Source organism: Mobula birostris, chromosome 8, assembly GCF_030028105.1.
Source record: "Mobula birostris isolate sMobBir1 chromosome 8, sMobBir1.hap1, whole genome shotgun sequence".
Lineage (NCBI taxonomy): Eukaryota > Metazoa > Chordata > Chondrichthyes > Myliobatiformes > Myliobatidae > Mobula > Mobula birostris.
The window spans coordinates 36,533,930-36,556,656 of NC_092377.1; the positions used below are offsets into that span (position 1 = coordinate 36,533,930).

General features: G+C 42.0%; 1 protein-coding gene across 1 annotated transcript in view; it reads right to left on the reverse strand.

Moving 5' to 3' along the window:
- Window positions 1–22,727, reverse strand: part of LOC140201237 (pleckstrin homology domain-containing family H member 2-like) — a 140,226-nt gene that overhangs the window by 66,899 nt on the left and 50,600 nt on the right. The window contains exons 4-8 of the mRNA XM_072265007.1: window positions 15,897–16,046; window positions 10,821–10,904; window positions 10,082–10,163; window positions 2,780–2,941; window positions 505–1,445 (exon numbers count right to left, since the gene is read on the reverse strand). Coding sequence (XP_072121108.1) covers window positions 505–1,445; window positions 2,780–2,941; window positions 10,082–10,163; window positions 10,821–10,904; window positions 15,897–16,046 — 1,419 coding nt within the window. The remainder of the gene's footprint in view (window positions 1–504; window positions 1,446–2,779; window positions 2,942–10,081; window positions 10,164–10,820; window positions 10,905–15,896; window positions 16,047–22,727) is intronic.

Consider the following 22,727-nt stretch of genomic DNA (forward strand, 5'->3'; position numbering starts at 1 on the left):
AGCCTTTCCCGAAACTCTGCACTTAATTTCAGTGTTCTGTACCATGCAGTTTGGATTTTATAATCTGCTGGTTCACATGACTTTGGCAGATCTGATCACAAGTTCTTGGAATACTGGGAGGAATTCTGTCCGGGCCCAGACAAAATTCAGTGATGCTCCTTCTGTCTGCCACCAGACATCATTTCTGCTATCAGGATTATTTATGTTCATCAGTGTATTTTTGGAATAATTGTTTTAGGTCTTAAACTGGATTAGCAGACAGACCAATTCTACAGAAACGTTTAGGTAAAACAATTTCAGAAGAGGGATCAATAATTCAAAAATTAAAAAGATATACCAGTCTAGACTGAAATGGATACTTGAAACCTTGGAGGTTAGGAAGGCTACATTGATTTAAAGCTGTCAGAGCAACGCTAACATATTCAAAAAGTTACATCTTTTAAAAAAATCAAGAAATAAAACATTAATCACTATTTATCAACACAACAGAGCAATAGGATTTACCCAGGAAGGGAATCTGTGCAAAGGAGGAGTTGGTGGTTTGTTACTGGGAACTTTGCCTTTGGTGTCTCCTGTGTTGAATTGCTCCTCTGTGATGTAGGTTTCAATTGATTCATAGCAAAACATTCCCTCTTCGTAGCCTGTTTCCATTTTCCCCAGAATATCACTTTCAACGTCAATGACATCAATATCTGTCTCTTCATGATCCATTGGCCTCATCATACTTATAGCGTTACGGTTTCCACCAAACAGGCGATCAGTGCTTAACTGAGGCTGGCTACAATGCTTCTTTGCTTTGGCCACATTTACACTGAATACATTAGGAACCCTCAACTTTGGAGCTGTTAAGTCTGAAAGTGAATTTATTTCCGTTAAGGAAGCTGTGGGGTGGATGCTGGTCACTGCTGTAGGTGATGTTAGAATTGGGCTTGGAGTTTGCTTTTCATTGGATGAAGAATCGAGCCTTTGTGATTGAAATTTCTTGTTTAACTCATCAGAAGAGTAATCCTGATCTATTTTTTTATTTAGTGTTTTTGAGATTGCGACGCTTGGAAAATGATCCACTGCCTGAAGGAACTCTGCATCCTGCAACGGTGGTTTTTGCTCAGTTTCACTCTCATCATCAAATGCGGTGCTGCTGTCATCGGACGCTGTTAAATAAGTGTCACTTCCAATCTGACTAAGTCTAATTGCGTCCTCTGATGTCCGAGTAGAGAGGTTTGACCAGCATTTCGACCTTGTTTGATTTTTCCTCACTCCTTCATCGGAACTATCATCACTCAAAGGCATAAATGCTATGGCTTCTTCTTTAGATAAAAGCTGGTGATTAGTCAGTCCTTTGCTACCTTGTATTTCCGATACACAGTTGCTTTGTGAGAAACCCCTTTGATCTATTTCAGTATTTTGAACAGGCTTTGTGTGGGACCTCTTGTTCATTTCCTTGCCTGGAAAGGATAAATACATGTTAAATTATGCCCATAATTCTGTGCTTAAAATGACAAAGATTGATGCATCAATGTGTTAAGTTAGAGATTTCAAATAGTAATTGACATAAAGTTATTCTCCTTCCTTGACTCCTTAAAATCAGACCAAGAGAGATACCAAGTTAAACAGCAGGTTAGCACAGGAAATCAGAGGCTTTATCATTCCTAGAGTGTTCTCCGTTAATTCCCACTATCCCTTTAAAAGTACATCGGCAATAAGTACATGGGCAGCAGTGGAGGCCAAGTCATTGGGTGTATTTAAGGCAGAGATTGATAGGTATCTGAGTAGCCAGGGCATCAAAGGTTATGGTGAGAAGGCAGGGGAGTGGGACTAAATAGGAGAATGGATCAGCTCATGATAAAATGGCGGAGCAGACTCAATGGGCCGAATTGCCTACTTCTGCTCCTTTGTCTTATGGTCTTAAGTAAATACAATAATAAGCTTGGCGCTGTTTTCCAGGTCTAATCGCCACTTTGTTAATTTGACCAGACCATTCTAAGAGCAAGATGCAGTTATGATTTCTGAGTTGGATTGGAATGGGACATGTCACTTCTAATGCAAGTCTCATACAGAGCGTAGCCAGGGAAGACTTGGTTCAGAAACATGCAATCATCCCGTACTTGGGCCCTATGCAGATTGGAATAGCAGGGATCTCTTTAGAGCAGTGTTATCTGAAGGTGAGCCAGCCTGCCTAGGGAACTCACTTCAGGTTTATTGATTTCAACTTGTTTTAGACTGGTTTTTTAAATCCATGCCCACTCTTCTAAAATATTGACCTCACAATCCAACCAAAGCTTATGATCCGACCCCACTACTGACCTCGTGGGCACCAGGATCCAATTCCCTAACTGTACTGATCTATACAACTCAGCGATCACCCCCGACTCAGTAATCATCCTCCCATACTAATAACCACTCTCACCATTCCTCCCAACAGGAGACAAATAGCACAGGGTACAAAGGAAAGGACCTTTTCTTGTGTAGGTTTGTTATAGCTGCTGAGCAAAGTGGTCACGGGCATGCAATGTGAATATGGGATAATAGGTGCCTATAGATGCCAATGAATTTTGAGGCCAATATTTTTCTTTCAGACTTTCCATAGAATGAGCAAACCACGGCAAGAATTAAAATAATTCTTTACCAATTCTCTAGAATGAAAGCACTTGACAGATTAACAGAAAAATGTCTGTATTAACTTCTGATAGTAAAATATTGTCTTAAGTTGCCAGCTGGTGAATACTTAAAGAATGCCCAGCCCATAATATACATTGTACATTATTAGGAGGTTGTTCACCTGTAACTTGTCTGTCCAGTACTCCAGCTTCCAGAGTATTTTGCTGAAGACTTTGGGGATTTCCTTTAAAGTAGCCAAAAGTCAGGCTGCTTAACCGCTGTGCTTTGCTTGAGGTTTCACTTAAGCCAGATGGTGACTTCTGTTCTCGACTCCCTGTAAGGGCTGAAATGGAGTGGTATGAAATTTGTTATTTCATCTTCCTGACTGCAGGGTAAAAGTGGTCCCTTTCCTTGTTGAAATGGTAGTTTAACTTTATTGTGATATATATACTAGAAATTCCTTCGCACCAGAACTTCTCAAAATGAGACCTGTATTTCTCTGGTAAGGCATGGAGTTATCCCAGTGCAGGAAAGAGAAGAACATTATGGCTCACTCATTGACAAGTCAGAATTTTACATATTAGAAATGGGGGAAAAAATAAACAACCTGCTGGGCAGCACAATGAATCAAGCTAGATAAGAATATCAACTGAAACAAGATGAAGAGTGGGTTATTTGTATTTAAATCTTCTGTTTAATACAATGGATCAGACGGTTGACTTGGAGAATGCAAAAGGTGGGGGTGTCTGTGTTTCATGATAGACTCTTCATGATGCTAGTAATCTGTGGTCTTGTCGCACTCTTGTTCCTCTGATTCAGAACATTTGATGATTAAGTGCCGACTGTTCTACTTACCGAGAGAGTTGTCCTCTCTGATCCCGACCACAGTTTACATCCTGGCTGACATTAAGCAAGCACTCAAGGTACTGAGTCCAGTGATTAGAAAAAAAGAAAATGCCTATCCAGACACCTTTCAAATCATTGTCAGGGACTTCAATCAGGCTTGTTTGAAGAAATCTCTACCCACTTATTATAAACATGTCACCTGCAGCACAAGAGGCACCAATACATTTGACCACTGTTATACTATGATTAGGAATATTGACCGTTCAATCCCTAGACTGCATTTCAGGAAACCTGATCATTTCGTTGTTTTCCTGCTACCTGTGCAGAGGCAGAGGCTAAAGATGAAGACTTCACAGATAAGGAGAACAAAGGTGGTCATGAAAGGCAGGGGAGTGGCTACAAGATTTCTTCGTGGGTGGATTGTACTGTGTTCAAGGACTCATAAGAACATAAGAAATAGGAGGAGTAGGCCATTTGGCCAAGCAAGCCTGCCCCGCCATTCAATAAGATCATGGCTGATCTGCCGTAAAGTCAGCTCCATCTACCTGCCTTTTCCCCATAACCCGTAATTCCCTTACTATGTAAAAACCTATCTAAGTGTTTCTTAAATATATTTTGTTAAGAAGCCTCAACTGCTTCCCTGGGCAGAGAACTCCACAGATTCACCACTCCGTGGGAAAAACAGTTTCTCCTCATCTCCATCCTAAATCTTCTCCCCTGAATCTTGAGGCAATGTCCCCTAGTTCTAGTCTCAGCTAGATCCTCATCAGAGGATCTGAACTAATAAGCCACGGTTGTCATAGACTTTACGAAAACAGTTGTAGACGAGTGTGTCCCCACAAAATCATTCAGAGTCTCAGAGTCTTCCCCCACCAGAAGCCCTGGAGGAACTAAAAGATCCACAATCTGCTGAGGGCCAAGTTAGTGGCATTCAGTTCTGTCGACCAATTAAAATGGAAGAGGTCCAGCTATGTCCTCTGGAAAGCCATCTCATATGCAAAGTGACAATTCCAGACCAAACTTGAATCACTGAAGGATTCCCGATAGCTGTGGCAGGACATGAATGCTATCACCTCCTAGAAGGTGAAACCAAGCGACATATGTGACAACAAAATTTTGCTCCAGATGAGCTCAACGCCTTTCAAATGGAGCCACCTTCCTAAACCCCTACAGCTCCCAACAGCCCTGTGATTTCAGTCTCTGAGACCGGCATGAGAGTATCATTCAGGAAGGAGAACCCATGGAAAGCATCTGGCCAAGACAGAGTACTTGGCTGAGCACTAATGACCTGTGCTGATCAACTGGCATAAGTGTTCACTGATATATTTAATCTCTCACTTTGGCGGACTGAGGGACTCACCTGCTTCACTCAGGCTTCAATTATACCAGTGCCCAAGAAGAACGTGATAACCTGTCTCAATGACTATTGTCCAGTTGCACATGCATCAACTGTGATTAAGTGCTTTGAGATATTGGTTGTGAAACCTATCAACTCCTGCCTGAGAAGCGACTTGGATCCGCTCAAATTTTCCGGCCGTCACAACAGGTCAACGGCAGATACCATTTCATTGGTTGTTCACTCTGCCCTGGGACATCCGGACAGCGACATGCATACATCAGGATGCTCTTCATTGACTATAGTTCGGCATTTAATACTATCATCCCCTCAAAACCAATCCATAAGCTCCAATAGACCTTGGCCTCAATAGTTTCTTGTACAACTGGATCCTTGATTTCCTCACTTGCAGACTCCAATCAGTTCAGACTGGCAACACCTCCTGCACAATCACCATCAGCATAGCTGCACCACAAAGGTGTGTGTTTAGCCCCCTGCTCTACTCGCCTTTATACTTACCACTGTAAGGCTAAGCACTTCTCCAAAGCCATATTTAAGTTTGCTGACGACATCACTGTAGTTGATCGATTCAAAGGTGGTGACGAATCAGCATATAGAGGGGAGATTGAAATCTTGGCTGAGTGGTGCCACTAAAGCAACTTCTTACTCAAGACCAAGGAAATGATTATTGATTTCAGGAGGAAACCAAAAGTGCATGAGTCCATCTCATCAGGAGATTGGAGGTGAAAAGGATCAGCAACTTTAAATTCCTCGGGTGTTATCATTTCAGAGGATCTGAGCTGAGTTGAGCATGTAAGTGCCATTACAATGACAGTGCCTCTACATTCTTGGAAATTTGTGGGGATTCAGCACGTCACCTAAAACTTTGACAGACTTCTATAGATGTGTGGTGGAGAGAATATTGACTGGTTGCAGTATGGGAACACCAATGCCCTTGAGCCTATAAAAGGTAGTGAATATCCCAGTCCATCACCCCTCACCGTTGACATCTACATGGAGTGCTATCACAGGAAAGCAGCATCCATCATCAAGGTCCCCCACCATCCAGGCCATGCTCTCTTCTAGCTGCTGCCGTTAGGAAGGAGGTACAGGAGCTTAGGGAACCAATACCACCCAGTTCAGGGACAGTTATTACCTCTCAACCATCAGACTGTTAAACCAGATGGGATCACTTCACTCACCACAACAATGAACTGTTCCCAGAACCTATGGACTCACTTTTAAGGACTCTTTGTCTCATGTTCTTGATATTTATTGTTTATATATTTATTATCATCTTGTTTGGTACTGTTTTGATTCTTTGAATTTACCGTGATTACTGTAATGAAGTGAATCTTAGGGTTGTATATGGTGACATATATGCACTTCGATAATAAATTTAGTTTGAACTTAGAACTTTGACTAGAACATAGTTTCCATTCTGTCCACCAGAGAAAGCAGGATCTCCCAGTGGCCACACATTTTAATTCCACGTCCCATTCCCATTCTGATATGTCTATCCACGGCCTCCTCTACTGTAAAGATGAAGCCACACTCAGGTTGGAGGAACAACACCTTACATTCTGTTTGGGTAGCCTCAACCTGATGGCATGAACATTGACTTCTCTAACTTCCGTTAATGCCCCACCTCCCCCTCATACCCCATCCGTTATTTATTTTTTATTTACACACACACACAAAGATTCTTTTTCTCTCTCTCCTTTTTCTCATTCTGTTCCTCTCACTATACTCCTTGCCCATCCTCTGGGCTCCCCCCCTCCCCCTTTTCTTTCTCCCTGGGCCTCCCATCCCATGATTCTCTCATATCCCTTTTGCCTATCACCTGTCCAGCTCTTGGCTCCATCCCTCCCCCTCCCCCTCCCACTTTCAAATCTCTTACTAGCTCTTCCTTCAGTTAGTCCTGACGGAGAGTTTCGGCCAAAAACGTCGACTGTACCTCTTCCTATAGATGCTGCCTGACCTGCTGCGTTCACCAGCAACTTTTATGTGTGTTGCTTGAAATTCCAGCATCTGCAGATTTCCTCGTGTTTGCGTTTCAAATGCCATTTACCTTTTATTGTTCTGATTTTATTCATGTACAAGTATTTCATCCATATAAAAATACTAATTTTGAGTAATGGAAACAAATATTCCTTTTGGCAAAATATTCTATGTTGTGATGTGTGCTGTAAATCTAGAGAGAGCATTTTTAGCAATCTAATATTAAACATACATATTAGATTGTTTAATCTAATTAAACATATTAGATTGGTAAAAAGATTAGAATGAACAAACCAGTAACAGTAGATCACTTAGTGTCTAAATCCTAACTTGAGTCCAGAGGATGAAAGTATAAAAATGGCCTGAAACTTGGGTAAGAATATGCAGGCTGCATGTATACTTGATTTCACTTCCACGAGTGATTACAGTTAAATAAGTCCTACTTCATTGGGATGCCACCATTCCGAATGGCCAAAAGGCAGGAGAACCACTCATATGGGAATGTTGCTCGTTCTCTCTGTGAAGAATGATGAGCAGGAGCCAGCAGGTTTGAGAGTGTGACAGAAGACTGCAGCCCAAAATATTGATGCTTCTGCATGTATACTCACTTCACACCGGTTTTTATAATCATTCTCAAAAAAGCAGATTCATGGGCATAAAAAGAGGAGCAAATTTTAGCAATCTACAAAATATATTGGAAGAACTCAGTAGGTCAAGCAGCATCTATGTAAGGAAATGATGGATCAACATTTTGGGTATAAAACCCTTCATCAGCACTGGAAAGAAACATGGAACAGTACAGAACAAAACAGGCCATTCAGCCCACAACATTGTGCTGAACCAGCTATTGTTATGTTTATTATTTAGTGTTGCGTTTGTTATGTTATGATTGCACTGCTCCTAAGAAACGCTGTCTCATTCTGCCCTGCAGAGCTGATGTACGGTTAGAATGACAATAAAGTTTTTTGAATCTTGAATCTTGAAATCTTGAAAAGCAAATCAAAAACACCCAAACACTAATTCCTCCTACCAACACCATGTTCATATCCTTCCATCTTCCTTATATCCATGTGCCGATCCAAACGTCTCTTAAAAGCCTGTAATGTATTTGCCTCTACCACAATAGCAGGCAGCACATTCCAGATATCCACAACTCTGAGTAAAAACTTACCCCTCACATCCACCTTGAATCTACCCCTCTCACCTTTAATGCATGCCCTCTGGCATTAGGCACTTCAACCCTGGGAAACAGATACTCTCTGTCCACTCTATCTATGCCTCTCATAATCTTTTAAACCTCTATCAGATCTCCCCTTAGCCTCTGGCACTCCAAAGAAATCAACCCAAGTTTATCCAGCCTCTCGTGATAGCACATACCCTCCAAACCAGGCAGCATCCGAGTAAACCTCTTCTGCACCCTCTTCAAAGCCTCAACATCCTTCCTATAGTGGGGCAATCAGAACTCTATGCAATACCCTAGATGTGACTTAACCAGAGTTTTCTAAAATTGCAACATAACCTTTTGACTTTTGGACTCAATGCCTCGACTAATAAAAACAAGCATTCCATAAGCTTTCTTAACCACCTTATCAACCTGTGTAGCCACTTTCAAGGAGCTGTGAACTTGGATCCCAAGATCTCTCTGCTCAGCAACACTGTTAAGGATCTTGCCCTGAACAGTATACTGACTCCTTGCATTTGCCCTGCCAAGGTTCAATAATTCACATCTGGGTTAAACTCCACCTGCCATTCCTCTGTCTATATCAGCAACTGATCTATATCATGTTGTACTCTTTGCCAATCTTCTGTGCTATCCACAACTCCACCTATCTTGGTATCAACTGCAAATTTACAAACCCAGCCATCTACATTTTCATCCATGTGGTGGGAGGTGTGGGTGGGTGGGGATGGGTGGTGAGGTGGGTGTGATGGAGGTGTGGGAAGGGGTGGAAGATGTGGGTGGTGATGGGGGTGTGGGTGGGTGGTGATGGCAGGTGTGGGTGGGTGGTGATGGGGATGAGATGGGTGAGGATGGGAGGTGTGGGTGGTGATGGGAGGTGTGGGTGGGAGTGATGGGACGTGTGGGTTGGTGGGGATGGGGGTGAGATGGGTGAGGATGGGAGGTGTGGATGGGTGGTGATAGGAGGTGTGGTGGGTGGTGATGGGAGGTGAGGGTGGGAGTGATGGGAGGTGTGGGTGGATGGGGTTGGGAGTGCGGGAAGGGGTGAGAGGTGTGGGAAGTGTGGGTGGTGATGGGGTGTGGGTGGGTGGGGATGGGAGATATGGGTGGTGATGGGGTGTGGGTGGGTGGTGATGGGGGTGTGGGTGGTGATGGGGATGGGAGGTGTGGGTGGTGATGGGAGGTGTGGGAAGGTGTGGGTGGTGATGGGGGTGGGGGTGGGTGGGGATGGGAGGTGTGGGTGGTGATGGGAAGTGTGCGTGGGGGTGACAGGGGGAGTGGGTGCTGATGGGAGGTGTAGGAAGGTGTGGGTGGTGATGAGAGGTGTGGGTAGGTGGGGATGGGGGTGTGGGTGGTGATGGGAGATGTGAGTAGGCTAATGAGGATGAGGTGTGGGCAGGAATGGGAGGTGTGGTGGGTGGTGATGGGGGCTGTAGGAAGGGGTGGGAGATGTGAGAGGTGTGGGTGGGGATTGACAAAGTGATCCCTCCAGTCTGCATGAGGTCTCATTGATGTAGAGAAGGCTGCACAGGATGCAATAAATGACACTACTGGATTCACATGTAAAGACGTCCTCATCTGGAAGAACTGATTAGTGTCCTGAATTGTGGTGAGAGAGTAGGGGCAAGTGTAACACTTAGCATGGCTACAGGGAAGTGCCTGGAGAGGGAATAAGTTGGGAAGGAGGGAAATGAGCAACAAGGGAGAAGTAGAGAGAGTGATCCTTCTGGAAAGCTGGGAGGGCAAGGATAGATATGCTTGGTGGTGAGATCCTGTTGGAGCTGTTACAAGTTGTGCAGAATGTCATGTTGGAGGCAGAGGTTTATGGGAAGATTGGTAAGGACAAGGGAATCCCTATCCCTGTTAAGTCGGGGTGGGGAAGGATTAGGGCAGACATGTGGGACATGGATGGAATGTGGGTGAGTAACAGGCAATTTTTAGCTTCATTTTAGCACATCTTGGGTCAGCGGACTTGCAGCCTGCAGCATCCACAGGAATAACAAGGGCAGTGAACATGTTCAATAATCAATAATACATCAATAATATATTGATAAGAATACACAATAGACTGCTGAGTTTATTCAGTGAAACATTAATATTTCGGGAAACTTTATTCCTACCTTGTAGCTTTGTCTGAAGGATCTGGATATGTTCCATTTGTTGCTGGTTGGCAAATTTAACATTTTGATTTTCAGTTTCAAGCTACAGACAAGCAGAGAATATTAATGTGGCACTAAATCCTTTATCACTCCACATTAAAACACATCTAATTAGGTCAATAATGTTTATTTTACTGAAAATGCTCATCAAAATATATTGTGTAATATTTATGATTTTATTCTCCCAAGCTACATTGTAAGCAGCCATCATTGAGGGGACTTGACGGGACAAATTAGAGGACATGAACTCTGAAGTGCGTTTACATGAGCTGATTAGCAGAAGCCTCTTCAGCTCCTCAGTGACTGTGAATGATCATGTGGCATAAAGTTTTTTAAATCACGACCAGCCTTTATCCCTCAATAGACGTTATTAAGTCTGATAATCTGGTCTTGATCATATGACTGTGGGAACTTATTGTTCGCAATTTGTAGTTTCTGTCTTTTCAAAAGTGAGTAAGGCTTACAAGTAATTCATTCTGGCACAAACACTCTGGAATATCTTGAGGTTGTCACATTATAAATACAAATAATCTTTTAAGTGTATTTTCAGAAACCTAATAATTAAAAAACTACAACTGCTCCACACCACTTAGAAATTCCAACACAGTTATAAAGAATCAAATACTGAACCATATTTACATAGGCAGTTCAGTATGTGGTGCTGATATTTTCCTATAAATATACGGCATGGCCTGAGTACCTCCTGTAACTTCATTGTCACCCAATCTTTGATTTTAGCTGCTTTCTCTTCAATAACTTTAGCCTCCTGTCCTCGTAGATGCTTCTAAAATACAAAAAAAGTTATATAACAATTTATATTTTGCACTGCAACAGAACACTGAACTATAAATGAGGAAAGTTGAATAATTGTGAAAGATACTTGAATCATTAGCTGATGGCCTTTTCATTTATAGTATAACTTTGTTAGAACCTTCTCCATTATTCTGTTCAAAACTCTGTCAAGACAACCGGTAGCAAATATGTATATACCTTATTTCAAATCCAACTAGGGTCAATCATAGTTCAGAGTTCCTTTCTGCTCTCTGTACATGATTTGTTTTGCAAGCTCGTCTGATCTCATTTAATCTCCATTTCTTTCTGTCTTTAAAACAGAATTGAGGTTCCTCTGAAAGTTATTAGTGAAGTGAATGGACGATAAGATCCAGGATCAGGTTAGATGTACTGAATGAACAGGATTTACACAAAGTAATTGAAGTAAAGCTTCTGTCTTTGTCAGGAGAAACTTAAAATGATAATCAATCAGGAACTAATTAATGCTCATTATCCCTACTTTCTAATGAACACTGCATATGTGTTCATTCCACTTAGGGGCAGCAACTTTACACTCAGTGGCCACTTGTTCGGTACCTCCTGGTCACTGAGTGTTTGTTTGTGGTCTCCTGCTGCTGTAGCTCATCCAGCTCCAGGTTCGATGTGTTGTGTATTCTAAGATGCTCTTCAGCACACTACTGTTGTGATGTGTGGTTGCTTGAGTTTACTGTCGCCTTCCTGTCATCTGAACCAGCTTGGCCATTCTCCTCTGACCTCTTTCAATACAAGGCAGTTTTGTCCAAAGAACTGCCGCTCACTGGATATATTTTCCTGTTTCTCGCACCACAGACTGAACCCTAGAGACTGCTGTGCATGAAAATCCCAGGAGATGAGCAGTTTCTGAGGTACTCTGACCACCTGTCTGGCACCAACAATCATGCCACATCAAAGACACTGAGATCACATTTCTTCCCCTTTCTAATGTTTGGCCTAAGCAACTGAAACTCTTGACTATGTCTGCATGTTTTTATGCACTGTTGCTGCTACATGATTAGCTGATTTGATATTTACAATAATGAGCAGGTACACAGGTATATCTGATAAAGTGACATTAATAAAAGCGTTATATGTCTATAATGCTTTTCATAATTTAATAACCTATCAGCTTTGGATCTGGTCTGAAACATAAGAAATGCTCAATTGGACAAGCTAACCAATAGTTCTGATGTAATAGCTGGACCTGAAATGTCCACAATTCCTTGCAGCTCAATGATGCTAAGTTGCTTTTAGTTCCAGAATCCAGATTTTCAGTTTCTGCGCTTCAAGCGACCCAACAGTAACTGGTAAGCCCATCAAAACTCAGCACCTATGTAACAGGAGCAGCATTTATATAAAAATTAAGCTGAGTGAGGACGCTTTTAACTTTTGACATTTTCAATAGCAATAATCAGTTCTATCTCTCTCCCAGCATTTTCTTTTGTCAATTAAATAAAACAAAATGTGAAGAGCTATAATTTAATTAAAGGATTTTCCAGGGTTTGTCTACCAGCAAAACTTTACTTCCATCAACTGTGGCCAATGCATTTCTGGCTGAACACATGTCCACTAATCTACTAATTGGCTGATCAATCCAGTTTTCCCTTGAAAGATAATTCCTGGACATCTGGATTTAACCTCCAAGAGGACCACAACTTTGTCATGGCTTGGAGGCTTGCGTGCCTCAATGACCAAGAGAACTATGCTGGCTGGAGTCAGAGCCCTTTGCTTTGGCTCATGGCAGAGTCACCCATGCCAAACAGGTCAAAGGGTAGAGACCAGATGAGAAATTGTCCACCGGTACTCCAGGTTTGGAGGTTCAGCTCAGGGTTAATAACCAAACAAAACTGTTATGGAAAAAGCAAGGAAGAATCCTTCTATATCTGTGTATGATGGTATTCCTGAGTCTCCACCTGAGACTTGCATCGCCTACAGCAGGGAAGACTGAGAGAAAGCTACTGGCATGATGAAGGAAGCTCTGAACACTGGACAGAGGTGAAGCACCTTCATTAACACAGAATAAGCTGCAGAAGCTGGGATCAAAGCAACACTCGCAACACGCGTGAGGAACTCAGCAGGTCGGGCAGCATCTGTGGAAATAATCAGTCAACGTTTCAGGCTGGAACCCTTCATCAGGACTGTAGGGGGAAGGGGCAGAGGCCCTATAAAGAAGGTGGGGGGAGGGTGGGAAGGAGAAGGCTGGTAGGTGCCAGGTGAAAAACCAGTAAGGGGAAAGATAAAGGGGTGGGGGAGGGGAAGCAGGGAGGTGATAGTCAGGAAAGAAGGAATAGGGGAAAGCACAATGGGTAGTAGAAGGAGGCAGAACCATGAGGGAGGTAGTAGGCAGCTGGGGAAGGGGGCAGAGTGAAATTGGGATAGGGGAAGGGAAGGGAAGGGAAGGGGAGGGAAGGGAATTACCAGAAGTTGGAGAATTAAATGTTCATACCAAGGGGCTGGAGACTACCCAGATGGTATATGAGGTGTTGCTCCTCCAATCTGAGTTTAGCCTCATCATGGCAGTAGAGGAGGCTATGTATGGACATATCCGAATGGGAATGTGAAGCAGAGTTGAAGTCGGTGGCAACTGGGAGATCCTGTCTGTTGTGGCGGACGGAGCGGAGGTGCCTCAGTGCTAGCAGGGGTAATAGGCAGGAAGTAAGTTAGCTGAAGTTAAAGATCATTGAGCACACAGTCTCATGGTTTTGAAGAATATGATTGTTAGTTCAACTGTTCATTGCTTTTCCTGCTGCATTGAAAGGTTTAGTAAAAGCAGCAGGGATTATGGAATACAGAAGGAACTGAGCAGGTTAAAGTGTTAACAGTGAACTTTCCAGACTTACACAGGACATTTTTACACTTGATTTAACATCTTCAAATCTGTAATGTTCAGCATCACTGAACACATTACCTAAGGATAATGGAAAAATTTCAAAGATGTCTCCTGAATTGAACTTATGTATAAATTCAAATTAACTTCATGTTCTAACATAAAAAGTATCCGGTAGGTCACTCAACATCTCCCTCTACTGGCCAGGCCAGAATCTGTAACTCACAATTCTACTGGCTTTTGAATGTTATCATTTTAAGTGAATATTACCTTGATGATGGATGAAAATGCATGAAAATCACTTTTTTCCAATTTGCATAGTTGACTTTATTTTAAAAAATAATCATTGGATGCATATTAAGGCAGTTGTCCATTCTTAGTTGTCCTTGAGAATGTTGTGAAACTCTCTCCACAATTCTCCTGCTTATGGAGATCCAAGACTGGTGACACTGAAGAATTATGTGAAACTTGGAACAGGTCTTACCGTGGTGCCATTCCATACATCATCTAGTGCATAGAATGTTCTTCACAGAGCTACGTGAGTTATGATGCATATCATGCATCTTGTCTAAGTTATAATCTGCCGTTATGGAGCACCTGTGGTGGAGGAATTGAATATTTAACATGGTGGATGGGGAATTGCAACTGCAACTAAGCAAATGGATTCTTTCTGACTTAATAAGCGAATAATGTCTGTCGGTGCCCATTAATGAAGAAGTTGAAGGTAGCTGGTGATAGAACACCATCCTGAAGAAGTCCCACAGTAACATCCTGTGGGCGTGATGACTGACCTTCAATATACACGAGCACCTTCCTTCTACAAGACATAAATCCAGCTAACAAAGATTTTCTGTGGCTCAAATATTACCAGAGATTCTTGTTGCCAAACTTGGTTAAATATTGTCCTGATGTCTCAGAACCTCAGTTCTTCAGAACTGGCAATATTATGACCTCAGTTCTTCAGAACTGCCAAACACCCCAGAGAACAGTGATTCTCAGACTGCAGTTCTTGAGTCACACATGGCTCAATGACATGTAACTTGTGACTCAAGATCTTTACTTTCTATATTAGAATATGAAATCAGAATTATGAAACTAGAATATAGTTATTACATTACATATCCCATTGTATAATGCTAATACCAGGATAAAAACTGGTATGGAGTAGGAAGTCAAAGTCAAAGGGTACATATTTAATATCAGAACCACTGATACAAACATAAAAAAAAATCAATCTTCAAACTCTTGCCACATAATGCATTGAATCAACAAGCATTTTCCAGTGACCAAAAAGCTAACCCTGAATTGTATTGGATTCAGTCCATCCAGAGCCACCACCAGCATTGAGCACAGTCTGGCAGGTTGCAATGTCTGCATGCCTGATGGAAGACTCTTTAAACATGTATTTTTGAATGCCATGGGAAGAGGTTACCAGCTGAATAGAGGAAAAAGATTTAAGGTTATGTTCAAAGCTTCCACAGACCACTAGGCATCAATGGACCATAACACCACAAGATGGATAGGGAGCACTTGGAATGATATCGAGAAGCTCAAGGCTATGAGTTAGGAGCAGAGAGGTGCCATATAAATAGCAAAGGAGTGCTCAACCTCCCACCACCCATCCAGCCTCCCCAGTCTGGCTCCTTCTGTGGAAGAGTGTGCATTTCTCACATCAGTCTCATGAGTCACCTTGAAGCCGACAGAACACAAGTGGAAACAAGTCATCCTCAATCCCATGGTACTGACTAAGAAAAACAAATTTGAATGTCTTCAGACAAATTATTTAAAATGAACCAAATGACATTCCTCTTTGGTAATTACCTTGGAACACACTGGCAATTTGATAGATCAGAGAATCTGCATGTTCAGCAGCTGCTGGAGATCAGAGATTCTATTAGGCATTTGATTTCAGTTATGTTAGTTATTTATTTGGAGTCTATCACCATTTTCTTTAAATCAATAGAACATAAATTGAGTTGTGATGTCCCATAGAGGGAACAGGGGCAAGAGAAAGAATTCATGACAAGAAGACCACTACTATGGAAGAAAAACAAATTTAACTATAAAAACTTCAGATTTCATGTTTAACCGGCATCCATGTCTGTGTTACCAAGGAATGAATTACTGAAGAGGAGCTCAAACCTGTTCATCCAGCTGGAGTTCTAAACGCTGAATGATATCATCTTTTTCCACTAAGAGGGCCTCCAACTCCTGGCAATTTTTATACAACTTATTCTCGGATTCACTTGTCTGGATGTTAGCTGCATTTAGCTTTTCTTCCATAATGCGAACCTATAAGTACAAACCAATTGTTCAAAATAGATTTAATAATGATTCTCTTTCCAGGAAAAGTAAATAGCAGCAGCTAATAATTGTTAGAGTACAAACCAAGGAGACATGACTATTCCATTAAACTCTGGGTAAAATTCTATGATTTCTTTGTGAGAGATTTCAAATTCCAGTATTTCTACAATTCCACAGTCATTTGCTCACAAACATATTTTAAACACACTGCAACCTCCTAGTACTGAGATGAAGACCAGACAGACTTCCCTGAATGAAATCATCATGTTCTGGTAATTAGAAGCAATTCAACTAATTGAAAGCAATGCCCTTTTGTAACAAGGTGGGAACATTTGCAGAATGATTGCTTAACAGTGGCTTCTAACTCTGCTGCTAATACCGTGACTTTGTTGTGTCTCATGCATTCCTGGTAAGATGTAGATGTATCCGGAGAAATGCTAAATTTTTAGCAGACAAATTTTAAACATTTGAAAGAGACCACAAATATTTTTGTAAATGTACAATCATAGACACATGTAAATGCCACACAGAAGTCTATTTTTTTTAGTTTTCCAGTGAGCAGATTTCAGATATTTAATCCTGATCACCAGATTGATGAATCACAATGTGAAATACGAGGTCCGGTCTTTTAAATTAAATATGAACACCAATGCATGCACTTTTTGGTTTCTTGACAGTTTTACAAGAGGCAGCCAATCCTCTGGCCTTAACTGATCGGATCAAGGAATCTTAAACATGCAGCTGAATTTCAAATTACTTCAGAAAGCAAATGAAAGCTTCTTTTTCGTACTATGAGTAACAAAAAATGTTCATAATTTTGATCTATTAATAATGAAGTCAAAAAGAACCAAGCTGAAAGAAAAAGAGAACACATAAGAGAGAAATAAGGGCTAAATGAAGCCAAGAGGTTGCTCTGGCAGACAACATGAAGGAGAATTGCGAGGTATTCTACAGAGATATCTTTAGAGCAAAAGGATAACAAGGGACAAAATTGGGCTACCTGAAGATCAGCATAGAGCTGAAAGAGATGGGGGAGATCTTAAGTGGATCTTTTGCATCTGCATTTACTCAGGAGATGAATAGAGTCTATAGACAGGCAAAATGGTAGAGGTGTCATGGATTATATCAATTTCAGAAGAGGAGGTATGTTTGCTGTCTTGAGGAAAATCAGGGCAGATAAGTCCCTAGGGCTTGACAAGGGACTTGCCCCTCAGACCTAGTGCAGAAATTGCAGGGACCCTGGCAGGGGTATTTAAAATATCCTCAGCCACAGATGAGATGCCAAAGGACTGGAGGATAGCTAATGTTTTGTTGTAAGTGAAAGGCTGTACGGATAAGAAGGGAGGTTATAGACCAGTGACCCTAACATCGGTAAAGGGTAAATTATTGGAAAGTAATCTAAGGGACAGGATATATAAGTATTTGTATAGACAGGGTCTGGTTGGGGATAATCAACATGGCATTGTTCTTGGTAGGTCATGTCTAACCAATCTTATAGTGTTGTAGAAGGAGGTTATCAGAAAAGTTGATGGAGGAAACACAATAGACATAGTCTACATGGACCTTAGCAAGGCCTTTGACAAAGTCCCATGTGGGAGGCTGGTCCAGAAGGGTCAGTCGCTTGGCATTCAGGATGAAGTAATAAATATTTTCAATATTGGCTTAGAGTTGGGGAGCATTACCAGGAAAGACTTGTAATATGGTCTGTTCTGTGTAGCCAACAAAAAGCATCGCTGAGGCCCATGCAGGCTACCCCCTGAGTCTGGAGAAAGTGGGAGGAGCCAAAGGAAAAATTGTTGAGTTTTGCCAGAAGGAGAAGGGTGGTGTTGGAGAGGAAATGGTTATTATAACCTTTATTATGGTAGAACAAAGGGATACAGGAATAAAGATCTGTAATTCTTTGAAATGTGTGTTACATTTCCCAGATGGGGAGGTTCTTCACTCAGAAGGAACGAGCTACCAGTTGAAGTGGTGGAAGTGGGTTTGAGTGCAACACTTAAGAGAAGTTTGGATAAGTACATGGATAGGAGGACTTTGGAGGGCTTTGGATGGCTACGGTCCAGGTGTGGGTCAATGGGACTAAGCAGAATAATAGTTTGGCATGGATTCGATGGGCCATAAGGCCTGTTTCTGTGCTGTAGTGTTCTGTGACTCTATGACATGACAACGAACAGGAAGAAAGTTAATACCATAACTTAAATTACAAATTTGAAAACAAGCTACAAGTGTTTATGGGTTCTCAGAAATGTGGAAATAATTCCGGTATTTTAACATGAGCCGAAATTAAACTGCTGGTCATGGCTGCAAAATACCTCTGTACAGTCATTACCTGTAAATCACAGCATCACAACAAAGTATTTGCAGCTGTGATAGAACAAACAGAATGGGAATTTTGAAACAAACATCTTGAACACAAGATTTTTGGAACATTGGGCTCACTTCTAGGGAAGGCGGATTCTGTACAGTAGGAACAGTTTGCACCTGAACTGGAGGGGGACTAATACCCTAGTCGGAAGGTTTGCTAGTGCTGCATAGTGGGGTTTAAACTAGAGTTACAGGGGTATGGGAAACAGAGTGTCAGAACAGTTCGTGGACAGGTTGTGGAGAAAGATGTTGGCAAGACCTCAGACAAGGTTAGGAATCAAAAGGTTGAGCACGGTGCGACTAGTGACCAGTGCTGTGTATATTTCAACGCAAGTATCGTAGGAAAGGCGGATGAGCTCAGGGCATGCATCAACACCTGGAATTATGACATTGTAGCCATTGGTGAGACCTGGTTGCAGCAGGGACAGGATCGACAGCTCAGTATCCTGGGGTTCCATTGTTTTAGAAGTGATAGAGTGGGAGGAATTAAAGGAAGAGGGGTGGTGTTACCAGTCAGGGAAAATGTCCATCAGGGCAGACTGCAGAACTCATCTAGTGAGGCATTCTGACTGGAACTGAGGGCTAAAGGTAGGACCACGTTAATGGGGCTATATTACAGACCACCCAACAGTCCTAGGGACTTAGAGGAAGAAATTTGTAAAGAGATGGCAGGCTGTTGCAAGAAGCATAAGGTTGTTATAAATGGGGATTTTAACTTTCCATATATTGACCTGGAATCCCGTATTGTAAAAGCACTAGATTTGATAGGGCTTGTCAAATATATTCATCAGTACATAGAAGTCCTGACAAGAGAGCGTGTAATACTAGATCTGCTAATAGGGAATGAGACAGGTCAGGTAACAGAATTTTATGTTGGGGAATACTTTGCATTTAGTGATCACAATGCCACTAGTTTTGAAGTAAATATGGAAAAGGATAGTCTGGTCTGCAGATTAAGATTCTAAATTGGAGTAAGGCCAATTTTGACGGTAACAGAACTGATCTGGCAAGTGAGGATTGGGACAGGCTGTTTTCTGGCAAAGCTATACTTGGTAAGTGGGAGGCATTGAAAAGTGAAATTCTGAGAGTACAAAGCTTATATGTGAGTGTCAGAATAAAGGGTAAAGATAACAAGTACAGGGAACCTTGGTCTTCAAGAGATATTGAGGCCCTGGTTAAGAGAAAAAAGGAGGTGCATAGCAGCTATGGGCTAGTAGGAACAAATGAGGTGCTTATGGAATATAAGAAATGCAAGAGGACACTTAAATAAATCAGGAAGGCTAAAAGAAGGCATGAAGTTGCTCTAGCAGACAAGGTGAAGGAGAATCCCGAGGGTCTCTAGAGATATGCTAAGAGCAAAAGGATTGCAAGGGACAAAATTGGTCCTCTGGAAGACCAGAATGGTAATCCATGTGTGCAGCCAAAACAGATGGGGGAGATCTCAAATAAGTGACTTTCATCTGTATTTACTTGGGAGGCGGACACAGACTCTATAGAAGTGAGGCAAAGCCGCATCAACTTCATGGTCTGTGTACAGATTATCCTGAGACAAGTTAGACTGAATAAATCCCCAGGGCCTGAGAAGGTGTTTCCCTTGGATCCTACAGAGGGCAAGTGCAGAAATTGTGCGGGACTTAGCAGAGATATGTAAACCATCCTTAGCGTCAGGAGAGATACCAAAGGATTGGAGGATAGCCAATGTTGTTCCGCTGTTTAAAAAAGGCTGGTTTCTGGTCAAGATGGCGCCAGTGCATAATGCTCCCACAGTCAACATCTTCCAGTTAGCTCATAAAAATGTCTTTTTTACTTCTTTTACATCTGCTTTTCACCTCAGATGTGTTTCTGGGACTGTTAGAGCCTGTGCTTTACCGTTTGGAGATCAATTGAGTAACTCAGTGCTTTGCTGTCTCCAAGAAGATTCCAGAAAGTGAGCATGTCCTCAGATGGCCTCGATGTGAAGAAACTCGAGACACCATTTTGCTGATTAAAGCACGCATCACTGCCAATTAAAGCACTGAGGAAGACTGAGACATCGAGGCGAATGAAGAAGACAAGCGAGAGTTCAGCACTGACTGTCTTCCTTTTGATCACTGCCGAGGAGTCTGTGAGCGGCCTATTGCTGTCTGGCTCACTGTGGCAGGCGGGTAGGCCTCTCTGCCTCATGTGGTGTCCCTCTCTTTTGATGAATGTTGGTGATATCATAGGATGGTATCATTGTTCTGTGTTTATGGATTGGACTATTGTGTTCATGGACTGTGGACTTTTTCAGATTTATGGTTTTTATATTTTATGTTTTTTAATGGCATATTTCTTTTCTGTTTTGTTGTGCGAGGGAGGGGGCTTGGGCACTAATGTTCTGGTGTGATGTATGTGGATACATGCTTTGATAATAAATGAACCTTTGAACCTTGAACTTCTGAAACATAAGCCAGGAAATTATAGGCTGGTGAGTCTGATATCTGTTGTGGGAAAGTTATTGGAAAGTATTCTAAGGGACCGAATATATAAATATTTAGATAAACATGGACTGATTAAGGATAGAAAGCATGGCTTTGTGCATGGTAGGACATGCCTAACCAATCTTCTAATAGTTTTTTGAGGAAGTTACCAGGAAAGTGGACGAAGGCAAGGCAGTGGATGTTGTCTACATGGACTTTAGAAAGGCATTTGACCACTTCCTGCATGGGAGGTTGGTCAAAAAGGTTCAGTTGCTCGGCATTCAAGATGAGGTAGTAAATTGGATTAGACATTGGCTCTGTGGGAGAAGCCAGAGAGTGGTAGTAGAGGGTTGCCTCTCTTACTGGAGGCCTGTGACTAGTGGTGTGCCACAGGGATCGCTGCTGGGTCCGTTGTTATTAGTCATCCATATCAATGATGTGAATGATAATGTGGTCAACTAGATCAACAAATTTGCAGATGACACCAAGATTGGGGGTGTAGTGGACAGTGAGGAAAGTTATCATAGCTTGCAGAGTGATTTGCATCAGCTGGAAAAATGGGCCAAAAATGGCAGATGGAATTTAATGAAGACAAGTGCGAGGTTTTGCACTTCGGTAAGACCAACCAGGGTGGGTTTTATACAGTGAACAGTAAGGTACTGAAGAGTTGGTAGAACAAAGGGATCTGGGAATAATATGTTGAAAATGGCATCTCAGGTTAATAGGGTTGTAAGGAAAGAGTTTGGCACATTGGCCTTCATAAATCAGTTGAGTACAGGAGATGGGATGTTATGTTGAATTTGTATAACACATTGGTGAGGCCTAATTTGGAATGTTGTGTGCAGTTTTGGTCACCTACTTACAGGAAGATGTAAATAAGGTTGAAAATTTTACAAGGTTGTTGCTGAGTCTAGAGGAGCTGAGTTATAAGGAAAGATTGAATAGGCTAGGACTTTATTCCTTAGAACATAGAAGATTGAGAGTTGATTTGATAGAGGTATACAAAATTATGAGGGGTACAAGACCATAAGACCATAAGATATAGGAGCAGAAGTAGGTCATTTGGCCCATCGAGTCTGCTCCGCCATTCAATCATGGGCTGATCCAATTCTTTCAGTCACCCCCACTCCCCTGCCTTCACCCCATACCCTTTGACGTCCTGAATAATCAAGAACCTATCTATCTCTGCCTTAAATGCACCCAATGACTTGGCCTCTACAGCCACTCATGGCAACAAACTCCACAGGTTTACCAATCTCTGACTAAAGTAATTTCTCTGCGTCTCAGTTCTAAATGGATGCCCTTCAATCCTGAAGTTGTGCCCTCTTGTACTAGAATCCCCTACCATGGGAAATAACTTTGCCATATCTAATCTGTTCAGGCCTCTTAACATTCGGTGTAGATAGGTTTAATGCAAACAGCTTTTTTCCACTGAAGTTGGGTGGGACTACACTAGAAGTCAAGTGTTAAGGGTAAAAGGTGAGAAGTTTAAAGGGAACATGAGGGAATACTTCTTCACTCAGAAGGTCAAGAGGGAATGGAATGATCTGCCAGCACAATTGGTGCATGCAGGCTCAATTTCAATGTTTAAGAGAAGTTGAGATAGGTACATGGATGTTAGGGGTAGGGAGGGCTATGGTCCCAGCGCAGGTTGACAGAAGTAGGCAGATTAAATGGTTTTGGCATGGACTAGATGGGCCAAAGGACCTATTTCTGTGCTGTAGAACAAAGGGATCTGTGAACTCTTTAGTGGATAAGAATGTAAGTCAGGGCAATGGTAGTTGATCAGCCCTTCTTGCCTTCTCCTCTATCATTAAGATTATGGCTGATCTACTCAGTGGCATTTTCAAGCACTATCCTGACATCC